General features: G+C 40.9%; 1 protein-coding gene across 5 annotated transcripts in view; it reads left to right on the top strand.

Annotated features, from left to right (window-relative positions):
• The window catches only part of sh3pxd2aa (SH3 and PX domains 2Aa), a 110911-nt gene that overhangs the window by 63652 nt on the left and 35091 nt on the right, over positions 1-12168 (top strand). For 3 of the 5 annotated variants that reach the window (XM_042431793.1, XM_042431775.1, XM_042431769.1), the window contains exons 7-8: positions 2549-2593; positions 6109-6237. In XM_042431793.1, coding sequence (XP_042287727.1) covers positions 2549-2593; positions 6109-6237 — 174 coding nt within the window. The remainder of the gene's footprint in view (positions 1-2548; positions 2594-6108; positions 6238-12168) is intronic. The other 2 variants (XM_042431787.1, XM_042431780.1) reach the window with 1 other exon arrangement.

The raw sequence follows: 12168 nt of genomic DNA, 5'->3' as shown, positions 1-12168 counted from the left end.
AGACCCTAGAGGGATACAACGAGATGTGCTTGTTAAAGGCTATAAATGTTCAATTTGAGTGAAAACAAAACTTATCAGAAACATTATGTATACGCCTCAACCACATCTGTTTGACTGTGTCGATATTATTATGTACTGTACAGTACATAGATGTGTTTAGTTAAGGCTCATGGTAGGTGCAGAGAAAAGTTGTTGTAGACAACATTCAGTTACACTTAGTAAAGATGTCATTGTGATATTTTGAAGTGGGCAATAATGGAACAAGAGCAATAATCTGGGGAAAAAAAAGAAGATATGTTTGTTCAGAATGATACATGTGTTCTCAGTGCATAAACCAAAAAAAAAGCAAAGGCAAAAAGAACCTGGAGTTAAACAAAATAAAATAAAAGTTGACCAAAAGGCTTTTTGTTACCATTTAAGATATTTATATATTTTAGGAAAGCTGGCTTTTTCCTCATTTGCAAAGTCATTTGTAAATACTGGTGTTAATATAATACCTCAATACTCATACCAAAACATGACTTTTTTGATACCCTAGTTTGAGGAATTTAAAGCTTTGCTAGAAGTGTGGCTCTAGGAATGGACATGTCAAACGGTCCTCCACTTCCAGACTGTAATATCTCAACAATCACTGGATGCCAGATTTTATACACTCATTCATGATCCTCAGAGGATGAATCCTAATGAATTCATGATGTTCTGACCTCTCTCTTCTAGCACCATCATCAGGTCAAAACTTTACTTTGTCGCCTGCAAAGCTAATGACATTTCCTTCAGCCTCAGCTGTTTTCATTGCCATACTAAGATGGTGAACATGGTGTACATTATGCTGTATTTGGTAAACATTAACACGTTAGCATTGTCATTGTGAGCATGTTAGAATGCTAAGTTAGCATTTGGCTCAAAGCACCATTGTGCCTAAATACAGCCTGCTTTAATCCTACAAATAATGTCAAACTGCTAAAGTCTAAAGTTAGAAATGTTTCACAATTTAAATCAGAAAATATATGATCCAAGAATAAGTTCACAAGCCTAAGAATCTTACCAAGCATTCAGTGCCAACTTTGATTACTTGACACTTTTCCATATGCAGCGCTATGGACACATTTTCAGTCAGCACACAAAATCTACTAAAATTCACTGCTATGGTATGAACCTTCGCTGCTCCACATATTACAGAAAATAAATGGCGTTAGAGTATGATGTGAGGGTGAATACTGTATATCTGGGGATGACAGTGAAATAGAGGGTTGCATGACACTTAATTTTCTTGAAATTGACCCTTTTTTCATGTAATTACTTTTAGTTTAATGCTACTCTGCAGCTGCAGCATTAATGGGTTCTTAAATTCTACAGTATTTTACAAATAAATATTTTGAGATGAGGTAGTTTTTGTGTATTTAGCCTGGCTGCTTCTGGGGCATTCAGTTTGAAACTTATTTGAAAGAGAACTTCCCATTTGGCTTGTTTATACTACAAAAGTCCATATACATCTGCAGACATTTAAGCTCCTGCTCTTATTTCTCTTACATTTAAGTGCTAGTGGGCTGAGACATTGTCACTGATTTCCATACATGAAATAAAGTTGAATTCTTCTTAAAACAATGCTCTTTCATAATTTCAGACAACAGTTGCTTTGAAATGTGAAGTATTATTACTTGAAGAAAACTACACAATTTTAAGACAAAAAACAAGCATACATGAGGATGGACATTGCTTATAGTATTTTCAGAGGACATATCTGCTTATTGTCAGTAGCCTGCCCGGCCCCAATCCTGGTTACAGTTCCTTAATATTGTTATGGCCTGTTTCTCTAGGAGACCGGCAGCCCTAATGCTGGGTCACTTCCAGGAAGAGATGACAGGTCCATACACTAAAGTGATTCTTTTGGTCTGAAAATCTTAAATCATGCTTTTAGATCAGGGCTTTCCTGCTTAATAATCAGCATTCCACTCTTGGTCATCACCTCCTCTGTCCCTGTCTTCTCTGATGCATGGCGTTTAATTTCCTTGTTGGAGGCTGAGATGTTTTTTGAAGAATGGAGGTGGGGAGTAAGGAATCACTTCAGAAGTAGATGACGCCTATCTCAGGTATTCCAGGATGTCCAGACATAGGGATGGAAGAAATATAGAAAGATATGAAGAGATGGAGGAAATGGGATCATGGGAAGGGTGGAGCGAGTATCTTGCAGTCTGAGTGAGAGAGGGATTGAGTAACGGATTAAGAATGGGGTGTTGGTGATATACAGCACCACAACATTGGCCAATTACTTTGGATTTTTTCGTGCCATCAGATGCAATTTATTCACTTCAGCATGAAGAAAACACTGGAATTAAGAACACAGGCTTGTGCTCTTTGACTTGGAGTTTGTGCCTTCCATCTCTTGAGTATCATTCCAAGATGAGAAGGCCCAAACTAAATTTGCAGGACTCTATCTCTGTCTTCAGTGGGTGTGATAAAGGTGTGCTCTGCCATACTGTTGCTTTCTGCATGCTGTCAAACTGAATAATCTTCCTCTGCTTCTCTCTTTCCTTCTCTATGTCTGCAGTATGGATGTACGGCTTTACAGACAGCCCGAGGAAAGAGGCCTCAGGTAGCCTTGTGTGTCTACGTCAACATGTTAATATGCATGCACTACTGTGCTCGTGTGAGAGAGACGTGCCAGCTGCATCCCTTTTGGTTTTTCAGTTTATTTCTTTTCACACTTTAGCTTTCTCTTGACACCTGCTTTGCATGCACTGTCACCAGCCTCTCCTTCCATCCATCTGGTCATATTCAGCCTCTCTCCCTCTGCAATCTATCCATCCATCTCTGCAGATCTGCTTGGCCAACACATCAGCTGGGCACAGAGCCATGAGGGCCAGAATGTGGTCTGCATGTGGTGAAGCAGCTTAGACTTAAATGAGGTGTCAAGCCAGGTTCTTTACATTAACATTACACTTCCACATGGCTTCAGATGGCTGGCTGTGACCCCATTCAACTTTTGGTGTATAAAAATGATGAGTCAAGAAAGAAGAACTGGAATCAAAGTCTCTTCTGCAAATAAACATCTCAGCAAAGATAATTTTTTTCCTGCAGAAATAAACAGACATTTTAACACAAATACAATCACAGCTTTGCCCATCTGGTGAACATTTAGCAAATGTTCTTTGAAACGTTTAACTGTAATTGAGACATTGCTGAGGAAAGACACAGATATGTTGTTTCCTTCCATTAGAACTATCAATGTGTCAGTACAAGTTAAGAACAACAAAGACAAGTGCCTTTGAGCAGACAAAAAAATGACCATAATTATTGAAGGTGCAAATTTCATACAACTTGAAAACCTCCAAGTTCAGCGATTCTCTGTGTTTAGATATTCGACGCTGGTCTGTGTCACACGCACACACACTGTAACACAACATCCAAGTCCACAAACAAAATAGAGAATGAACTGGAAGTGACCTCTCTTTCTCTCTCTCTCAACCCAAATAACAGCAATCTGTCGTAGTGACAGAGAACTTTAATCCCTGCAGATGTTTGTTTTTGTTGGCTAACTCCCCTGATTCACCTGTAATATATACAAACTGTCTTGCATATTGAGTTTTTTGTAACTAATATTTTTGTTGCTCATTTTGGCATCATGAAATCTGTCTTTATTATACCAAAAACAAAATCTCTTCATACAACATTGTGTACCACATTGATAAATATAAAATACTGGACTGTACTAACATGCTTTGATAATGCATGTTTATTAGGTTATTTTTTTGGAAATATTGCTTCAACATAATATCTTATTATTTCAATGAAAAATACTGAAACAAATGTATATGTGACACAAAAAGGCAATTTATTATTTTGGCCGGTGGATTTTTTCATCTACCAGTCTTGGCAAGTGAGGCAAAAATGAGAACCTATCCTTAAAGGTTTTTGGGGTCCAGCTAGTGGATGGGGGTGTCACCATGTTCTTGTTTTGTCTAGAAACCTCGATTCTAAAGATTGGTGATGTTGTCTATAGTCTGATCATCTTACCGTCACCCTGTGAAATCGCCTTGCCCGATGCCAGAAGAACGTTACATGACATACCTACGTCCTGTCATCATTACCTACGTGGGCTGCATCTCCCTATACTTGACATTGATTGGTTTGTAGACAGGCGTGCGTCTGACGTCGGGGTGTTGTCATTTCAGTGGGTAGCCTTCTATCGCCGATTGATTAAATAGAGAAAAATTAATTAACAGATTCATTGTATTGCCACTATATTATATTATTATACAGTTTCTTTATCTTCATCCTGTCTGCTCATATTCTCTCTCTCTCATCCTCTCTGAAAATACCTGGAAGTGTCAGCATTTTTAGTTTTTCCCAGTTTACATTTTATAACGTTGTTGGACCATATTTCAATTAAAAACTTGGTCTCTTCCCTCTCCATGTGCTACCGCAGCTCATTTCTCCTTTTTCTGGTTCTGATGATAGCCTCGGCAAGGAAAAAACACTCGTCCCTTCATGATCCTTCATATATGATCCGATTGCCAATTGGCACAAGCCGACTGGATTCACATCGTGACTCAGACTAATTGATTAATCTGCCAATTATTTAAACAATTAATGAATTAATCAATTGTCTGTAAAACATCAGGGTTAGGGTTTGGTTTATTGAATTTTTCTATGATTCAAGACAAGGAAAAGCAGCCAATTCTCTGATTTGAGAAGCTGGAACTGCCAAAGTTTTCACATTTTTGCATGGAAAATGACTTAATAGACTAATCAGTTATCAAAATAGTTTCCAATTAATTTTCTGCTAACCAAGTAATTGATTAATTGACCAATCAATGCAGCTCTAACAGTCTTTAATTTAAGATTGATGATAATCTTGTCCCTAACCACCTTTTAATTGCCAAAACTTAACCATGCCCTAACTATACGGTAGCTATCATGCATGGATGTAGTAAGAGTAATTAAGAAAACTGTTGTCATTGGATGTTCAATAATATCATCATTGAGTTGCAGGATTAAAGCTTTTTGCAAAACTGTCTGATATCAATGTTCAATTTACTGAATAGGCTGCAATCAGTCATGAATTATATTTAAAGGTGGATTCACACTTTTAACAAACACACTTTGAAACAAACTGCAGGACTTTTTTTTTTTTCATTATTGCTATATTACCGTTTCATCCCTGACTTTTTCTGTCCCTGACCACATCACTGATACAGACATACTGAGATACTTAAACAACAGAGAACACAACAGGATGTGAATCGTAATCTGCTGAAGACTCCCTCTGAATCTGCTTGGACCATCTCTCTGTGGCCAAACAAGCAAATAAGCATGTCTGCAATTCGATCAGATATGAACTTGGTGAATGAAAGGACTGCTGGCATTGAAAAGGTTAAAACATCAGAGAGAGAAGGAGAGAGAGAAAACAGAGTGGCCTAACCCAACTGAAATGCTTTCTTCTTTTGTTTCACATAAACATGGACTCAGCCTCCTGCCCTGTTTCTCTCTCTCTCTCGCTCTCTCTCCTCTAGTCCACTCATATGTTTCTATTTAAGGCCAGCAGTGCCGACTACCATGATTGGTGTGTTCACCCCCCCTTCCTGACTCCCTGTCCAACGGCTGGCTCCCAAAGGCAGTGGAGGGGAGGCCTTTCCTCTCAACCGCACTGTTGATTTTCCACAGGGAAACTTCACCATTCTTCCACTCATTCGCTCCCCCGTCTTCCCCTTAAACCGTCAGCAGCTCCTGTAGTTCTCCTCCTTTCTTTTACCCCCTCTATCTTTTCCTTAAAGTTTGCTTCAGGTCATGGATCTACTTTAGGCGCGAAATGCAGCCCCTACAAACAAATTCTACACGTCCCCTTTTTTTGTTTTGATCCCTTCCGATGTTCCTCAGTCCTTCACTGTGGGCCGGGGGTCTCCTCAGCTATATGGCCAGAAGTTTGGGACTATGCAGCCAAGTCGTGAGCTTGCGTTCTGATTCAGGGAGGAACAGCGGCGGCGGGGTGCGGGGGTCGGCCGATGGCAGCGCACCGGGTGCACAGCAGCAGTGGTGTAGTTGGTTGCAGCGGGCGTTCGCGGGGTGCCACGGCAGGCAGGTGGCTGACAGCCTGTTTCTTCCCCTCAGGGATTGACAACTTGGAACCTATGGTGCTGGAGCAGTACGTGGCGGTGGCCAACTACGAGAGGCAGGAGAACTCGGAGATCAGTCTCAAGGCTGGCGAGACGGTGGACGTGATCGAGAAGAGTGAAAGTGGTGAGTGTTTCTTTTTATGTCTTTGTTTATATGCCAAGTTTCAGTGTGTTGAACTCTGACCACCATCTGCACACATAAGAATGTAGGTTTTGATCCATAACAGAACATTATTATTAACACATGTTGTTTTGAAAAGTAGTGGATTTCTTAAAATGGCATGTTTTCAGAACTGCCTGACATTTTGTTTGTTTCTTCCTGTTTGTATCTCTCTCCCTCTGAGTACACATTAGTAGCATAAACAAACTCCTCATATACACAGAGAAGCATTTTCACTCAGCACCTCTCTCTCTTTCCTCTCCTCAGTTTACTCTCTCTTTCTCTAACTCCTTTGTCCACAAGAGTCCCCCCCCCTCCAGCCTTCCTCCCGCTGCTCCGCTCTCTGTCAGTCTCTCCTCTCGTCTCCCAATCTCCTAGCTGGGGCTTGGCACCACCTGGAGGTGCTGTTTGGCTGGCAGCGGTGTGTGTGTGTGTGTGTGTGTGTGTGTGTGTGTGTGTGTGTGTGTGTTGTGGGTGTGAGGATGGAAGGCAGTATTGCAGTATTACAGCTAGAGGCCAGTCTCTTGACTTTTAAAACAAGAATGTCAAGTAAATTCAAAAATAATTGTCCAGCCTTCTAAAAGAGATTATTTGATTGGTTGAATTGGGCTGCAAATGAAGAAAATAAAGTCATATGTACTATGCATGCAGAGAATTATAGTGACAATATTTGAACACTGGTAGTGTTTTCATCACCTAGAGATGTAGCACTTTTTTAGCACTGTTAAGCAGTCCCAGAGCTGGCTCTCATTTTCCATACACTGACAGCCAGCAGCTTGCACAACTCAGGAGAACTCAGCAGAAAGTTTGGCACAAACACACCATGTCCCGTCATTCCTTCCGTTCTTATCTATACACTGATTACACATGTGAATTCAGTGTTTGTGCTAGCACATCTTTGAGTGATTATGTGCCTTAATTAGTCAGTTTTAGCGTCAAACCGGCTTGTCATTTCTACATCTCTGAGTATGAGTCAAATAGCATTTTATCGCACTACCCATCACCCACTCAGCATAAATGAGATAATTGTGGAATGAAGTTTTGACAGAGCAAAGCAGATGCATGGGAAGCGATCTCTTGTGTGATGTGGCTTTTGGTCAAACTTGTACTCAAAGAAGTTGATGTCTTCTCAAGAATGACTTCAAGGATGTGAATGTCTTAATTTCCGGCTTGTGAGATTTTGAAATGTCAAGTGTTCCCGTTAACTCTTGACTTGAGAGGAAATTCATTTTACTCATGCAACTTTGATTGCCAGAATCTCTTTGGAGTTAGGTGCATACATCATTGAATGTTTTTGTTTAATGAATATTCATAAGTGTGCCTAGGCGTGCAGTAATTTTCTCCAGTGATCCCATTTCTTTATATCCGGCCTCACAGCATCTGCTCGCCAGACACATTTGAGAGCTCCATTCTGAATGTTAACATTGAACATCAATTGAAGCACTTACAGGCATCAACTGCAAATTCTGAACTCTGAGGAACTCTTGCCCAAGAACTGGATGTTAGTGCTGTCGTCATTTACTAGGCCAAAGAAGTGGAGCAACTGCCATGACGACGATGATGATGACATCGCTGGAAGCCGATGCCAAGACAAACACATCTGAGAACTCGTATAATATCCCACAACCCCCTTCCCGCTTTCAAGGCTTTACTGTAGCCTCCTGGTCTGCGCGTGCTTATTTCCTTTGAAGTTTTCAATGCAGAGACACTGACAGTCCAGCCGTTAGTTAGAGATTATTTTCTTTAGCATCTAGTCACCATGTGTCATTGGAGTACCATAATATCTTTTAATCTTCTTCAGGCAGTGCTGAAACCAATGTTTTACCTGCTTTTTTTTTAAATGCATTTTTCTGTAATCCACATATTGAGCACAGACGGTATCATGCATTAATACACTGTTCCCTATTCCTAGCACAGAATATTCCAACCAGTGTCTGCAGGCTTAACCTGATATAATTATGGGTTCAGCTCTGGAGTCGGATGTTGTTGTTGTGAGAAGTTATTGGCCTTGCGAGTCTAGTCCCAGCTGTTTCACTGTACTGTGTCAACAAGACCCAATATCATCATGAAAACTGGTTAAATCATAAGCACTGTGTGAGACCAAGGGGTTGCTGGATATGTGGATGGATATGCGTGGGTGGTTATCCCCCTGTGTGTGTGTGGGAATTCTGTGTCTACGTATTGTTGCACAAGCATCTTACAATTTAGGAGTTGCTATTTAGTAAAGTAAAGATTTATGAAGCACCCAGGGAGTGGGGGGTTGGACAGGCTGGAATCGTCCCTCAGAGAGGAGCAGGGGCCTCATCTGGGACACTGTCCTGGTTTTCTCCCTCTGGTTCCTCCTCGGACATGGGAACCATAGAGTGTCTGGTGAGAGGAATGTCCCAGCTGGAGAAAATAAATCTGCATAATGTGACCAGTTAAATGATATTGTGTTTCAGACTAAGGGGAGGCAGCGATGTGAAGGAGTTCAAAAGTCACAGACCTGTGTCAGATAGTACTCGATGAGAATTTTGAGATCCCTCTTGGAGAGCCAGATGGGGCGAAAGCTTTTTGAATGCATATTTATTTTATTTTCTGTGATTGACAGTTCACCGGATAAAATCTAGATTTGTCCTGTTATGGTCAATTTTATGCATTATATAGAAAAAGCAATTACTATGTCTTGTCAGTCTACAGGTTGTCCATATTTTCAGGCGTAATTAGGCGTAATTAGGCCTAATCAGGCAAGGCAAGGCAAGGCAAGGCAAGTTTATTTGTATAGCACATTTCAACAACAAGGCAATTCAAAGTGCTTTACATAGAGCATAAAAGGCATTAAAACAGAATATAAAAGCAACACATGTAAAAAGACATATAAAAACAATTAAAAAGTGTTAAATTTGGAAATAAAAAAGAAGCTAAAGAGGGAATAAGACAGATAAAACAAGAGAATAAAAGTAACAGTGCAGTGTAGAATATTAACCCTTAATGTGGTTTAATGAAAGGCAGCGGCAAACAGAAAAGTCTACAGCTGCGAGGTCTAAGGTCAGGTCTAATTATCGTTGGATCTGTTTGGATCAGGTCTGACTACCCTCGGATCTCTTTTGGATCTGGTGTCAAATAATAATTTATGCTTCTGTTCAAGCTCAGGACCTCTACTGCCAGGATTAACTAATCTTGCAAGCAGAGTGAGCACTGACAGTAAGTGGTGCACTTGGATACATGTATTTATATTAAATTTGGTAACTTTTAGGTGTTCAGGTGACCTTGGGGTCTAAAACTTTGACCTTGTATTTGCAATGTCCCCAGTTTGAGTTCAGCAAGGTATGTTTGCTGCATGTCATACCTATTTTTTCCCTTCATTTTCTTTTAGCTCTCTACTGTCTGCTACCTGATAAAGGCACAAAAACCCAAACAATTACTTCACAAATCTGTAATGTCCATTAATGTTTGAAGAACACTCATGAGTTGTGATCCAACAGATGTTTTCTTTTTTGATATCTGATATCACATAAGACAATGAATGGTAAATTTAAGAAACTACTTTAGTCTTTGACAGAGGAGGGGGGATAATACCCCCTTTTTCCTTGTTTCATCAGCCGAGACTAATGGATCTGCCAGGAGGACCTTCACTTTAAACTACAAACAGGATCCTTTGGGTTAGTGTGCCGCCCAAGCCACAACACCAGCCGGAGAAGCCATTTGCCCAAATATCTTGGCCCGCCTTGCTGCCAGGTTTCAGGGGCATTTTGTCACAGTTGATTTAAAGAGATTAGACAGATTTGCCTACCCCTCACCGGACTTGACTCTACACCTAGCATACAGTCCACCACCTCCTGCTGTGTTGCCATATTAAACTAATTCTCTACTTTGGAAAATGATAATAGTTATGTTTTTGTGGACTTCAGCCATAATTGCTACATGGAAAATAAATCAGTTACTGTACGTGTCATTTTTGTCAGCAGGTAAACTGCTGTTTGAGGAAGAGTCAATGCCAAGAGTTTTGGCAACATTTTCCCACCACACCTCTCCCAGTACCCAGGGGATCTGGTGAGGCTGGCAGCACTCAATCTAACCCACAACACCTTTCCAAACGTTTGTCCTCAGTGTTTTACTTGGTCTGGCTCGAGACTGTTTCCTGTGCAGACCAGTTTCATAACCAGAAAGCCTTGAGCTAAAACTTTATGTCAGAACCTTGCATTGTAGTAGGCCATTTGCACTACAAGCTCCAGTTAGCTTAGGGTAAGTCTTACCTTAAGGCTATGAAATAATTGTAGCTTTTGTCGGCAGTAGTTGCTGGAAAATTAAGAAAATACTCTGTATCCCAGCATTGATGAATTCAGTTTTTCTATAATTACCAACACACCAGACTACCCTTGAGGATTTTACTAAAAAACAATGTATGGACTCATACAGATGTATGTATCTGCAAAGACCCTGTCCTGTGCTTGTATTTTGTTTTCCTATGATTTTGCTATGTTTGGGATGCCTCTGGGTGTCAACCTTTGGGCAGTGGGTGTGTAGCCTCCAGCTAATAACAATGCATAGGGTATGAGGTCTGGACTTGTAGCATAGTGACCAGGTTACTGTGTTTTTACATGATTCAGTGTTTCCCCTGTTTCTCCATCTCCCTCCTCTGTTGTGTGCAGAGAGCTGCTGTGTGCTGCTCCTCTGCTGTGGGTGTGTCTGTTTGACCGACACACACACATGCAGAGCAGAGAGTGGGTGTGTTTATTTGTGCTGTAGAACATAACCACTGTGAAACAATCAGAAAATAACGTTTTATTACTCTGGTTCACAGCTTTGTTCTTGCCAGTTCGCTCTCTAAGCTCACTTGACCACCACTCTCTCACACTTTCTTTCTCTTCCCTTGTTTGGAGGGAGCTTTAAAAAGTTTTGCAAAGAAGCTAGCTTAGGATGTCAAATGTAGCCTACGTCTTTAATTAAGGTGTAATGAGGGATAGCTTAAAGAATGCTCTGGACCAGGGAAGGCTGTTTTTGACATGATTCACATGGGAGACTGGAGGCAAGCATTAGCATTTCCTTCAGGCTATAAAACAGACAGCCAGCATCAATCAGGGTGCTATGTCTTGAGCCAAGAGATGGCCTAGTATCATTCTCACAACATCCTATTGTAGCTGTGTTAGCTAGCTTCGCCCTCAGGCAGTAAAAAGCGCTAAACTGCTTCAGTCATTTCATTCTTAGAGCTGAGCTCAGAAAATCTGGGGATAGCAGAGGCTTGGAGGAGACTGTACTTAAAGCTGACCAAAGAGTTGCCTGCAGGGGCTCAGGTACAAAACAGCATATTTCAGTAAGCATAGCAAAGAGATGTGAACAGATTCTTCAAGATAGGCTGCTGTAGACCTCCTGTCTGTGTTAAGAAAAAGTCTTTTGTCTTTAATGAGCATGATGATAGTGTTAGCAGTCTTAGCTACAGGGTTGTAGCACAGGCTAACACAGAGACATACACCATATGGAGGATCAATGCAGGGATTTAGCCTTACCCCGCTGAGCGTGATGTTTAGTCAACACTGGTTATTGAAAGCCCCACCGCTGGCTATCCACTTTCACTTGTAACAAGTGTACCTCAGTAACAAGACCCTAGTTTTATGAAAACTACAACCAGGTAACGTGAGCTTCAAACTGGGATGTAATGCCTCCATCTTACAGTGTCAATAAAGACCAGAACCTTGAAATTGGCTCTGACTTTCTAGGAAGAAACAGCATGAAAGGGGTTGGGTGCCCCCTCATATACCCTATTTTTAACTCTGAGACAAGCTTTGAAGTGTCTTAAAGTGATACTCCACACAAAAATGGATGTTTTGAGAACAGAACGCTCACCCTTTGTAGGTTTGAAAGGTGGCTGTAATAAAAGTTTGGTTCCTTCTTCATGGTGAACGGAGGTTGTGGTCA

The sequence above is a fragment of the Thunnus maccoyii genome, chromosome 2 (assembly GCF_910596095.1).
Source record: "Thunnus maccoyii chromosome 2, fThuMac1.1, whole genome shotgun sequence".
NCBI lineage: Eukaryota > Metazoa > Chordata > Actinopteri > Scombriformes > Scombridae > Thunnus > Thunnus maccoyii.
This window is presented reverse-complemented; position numbering and strand designations above follow the sequence as displayed.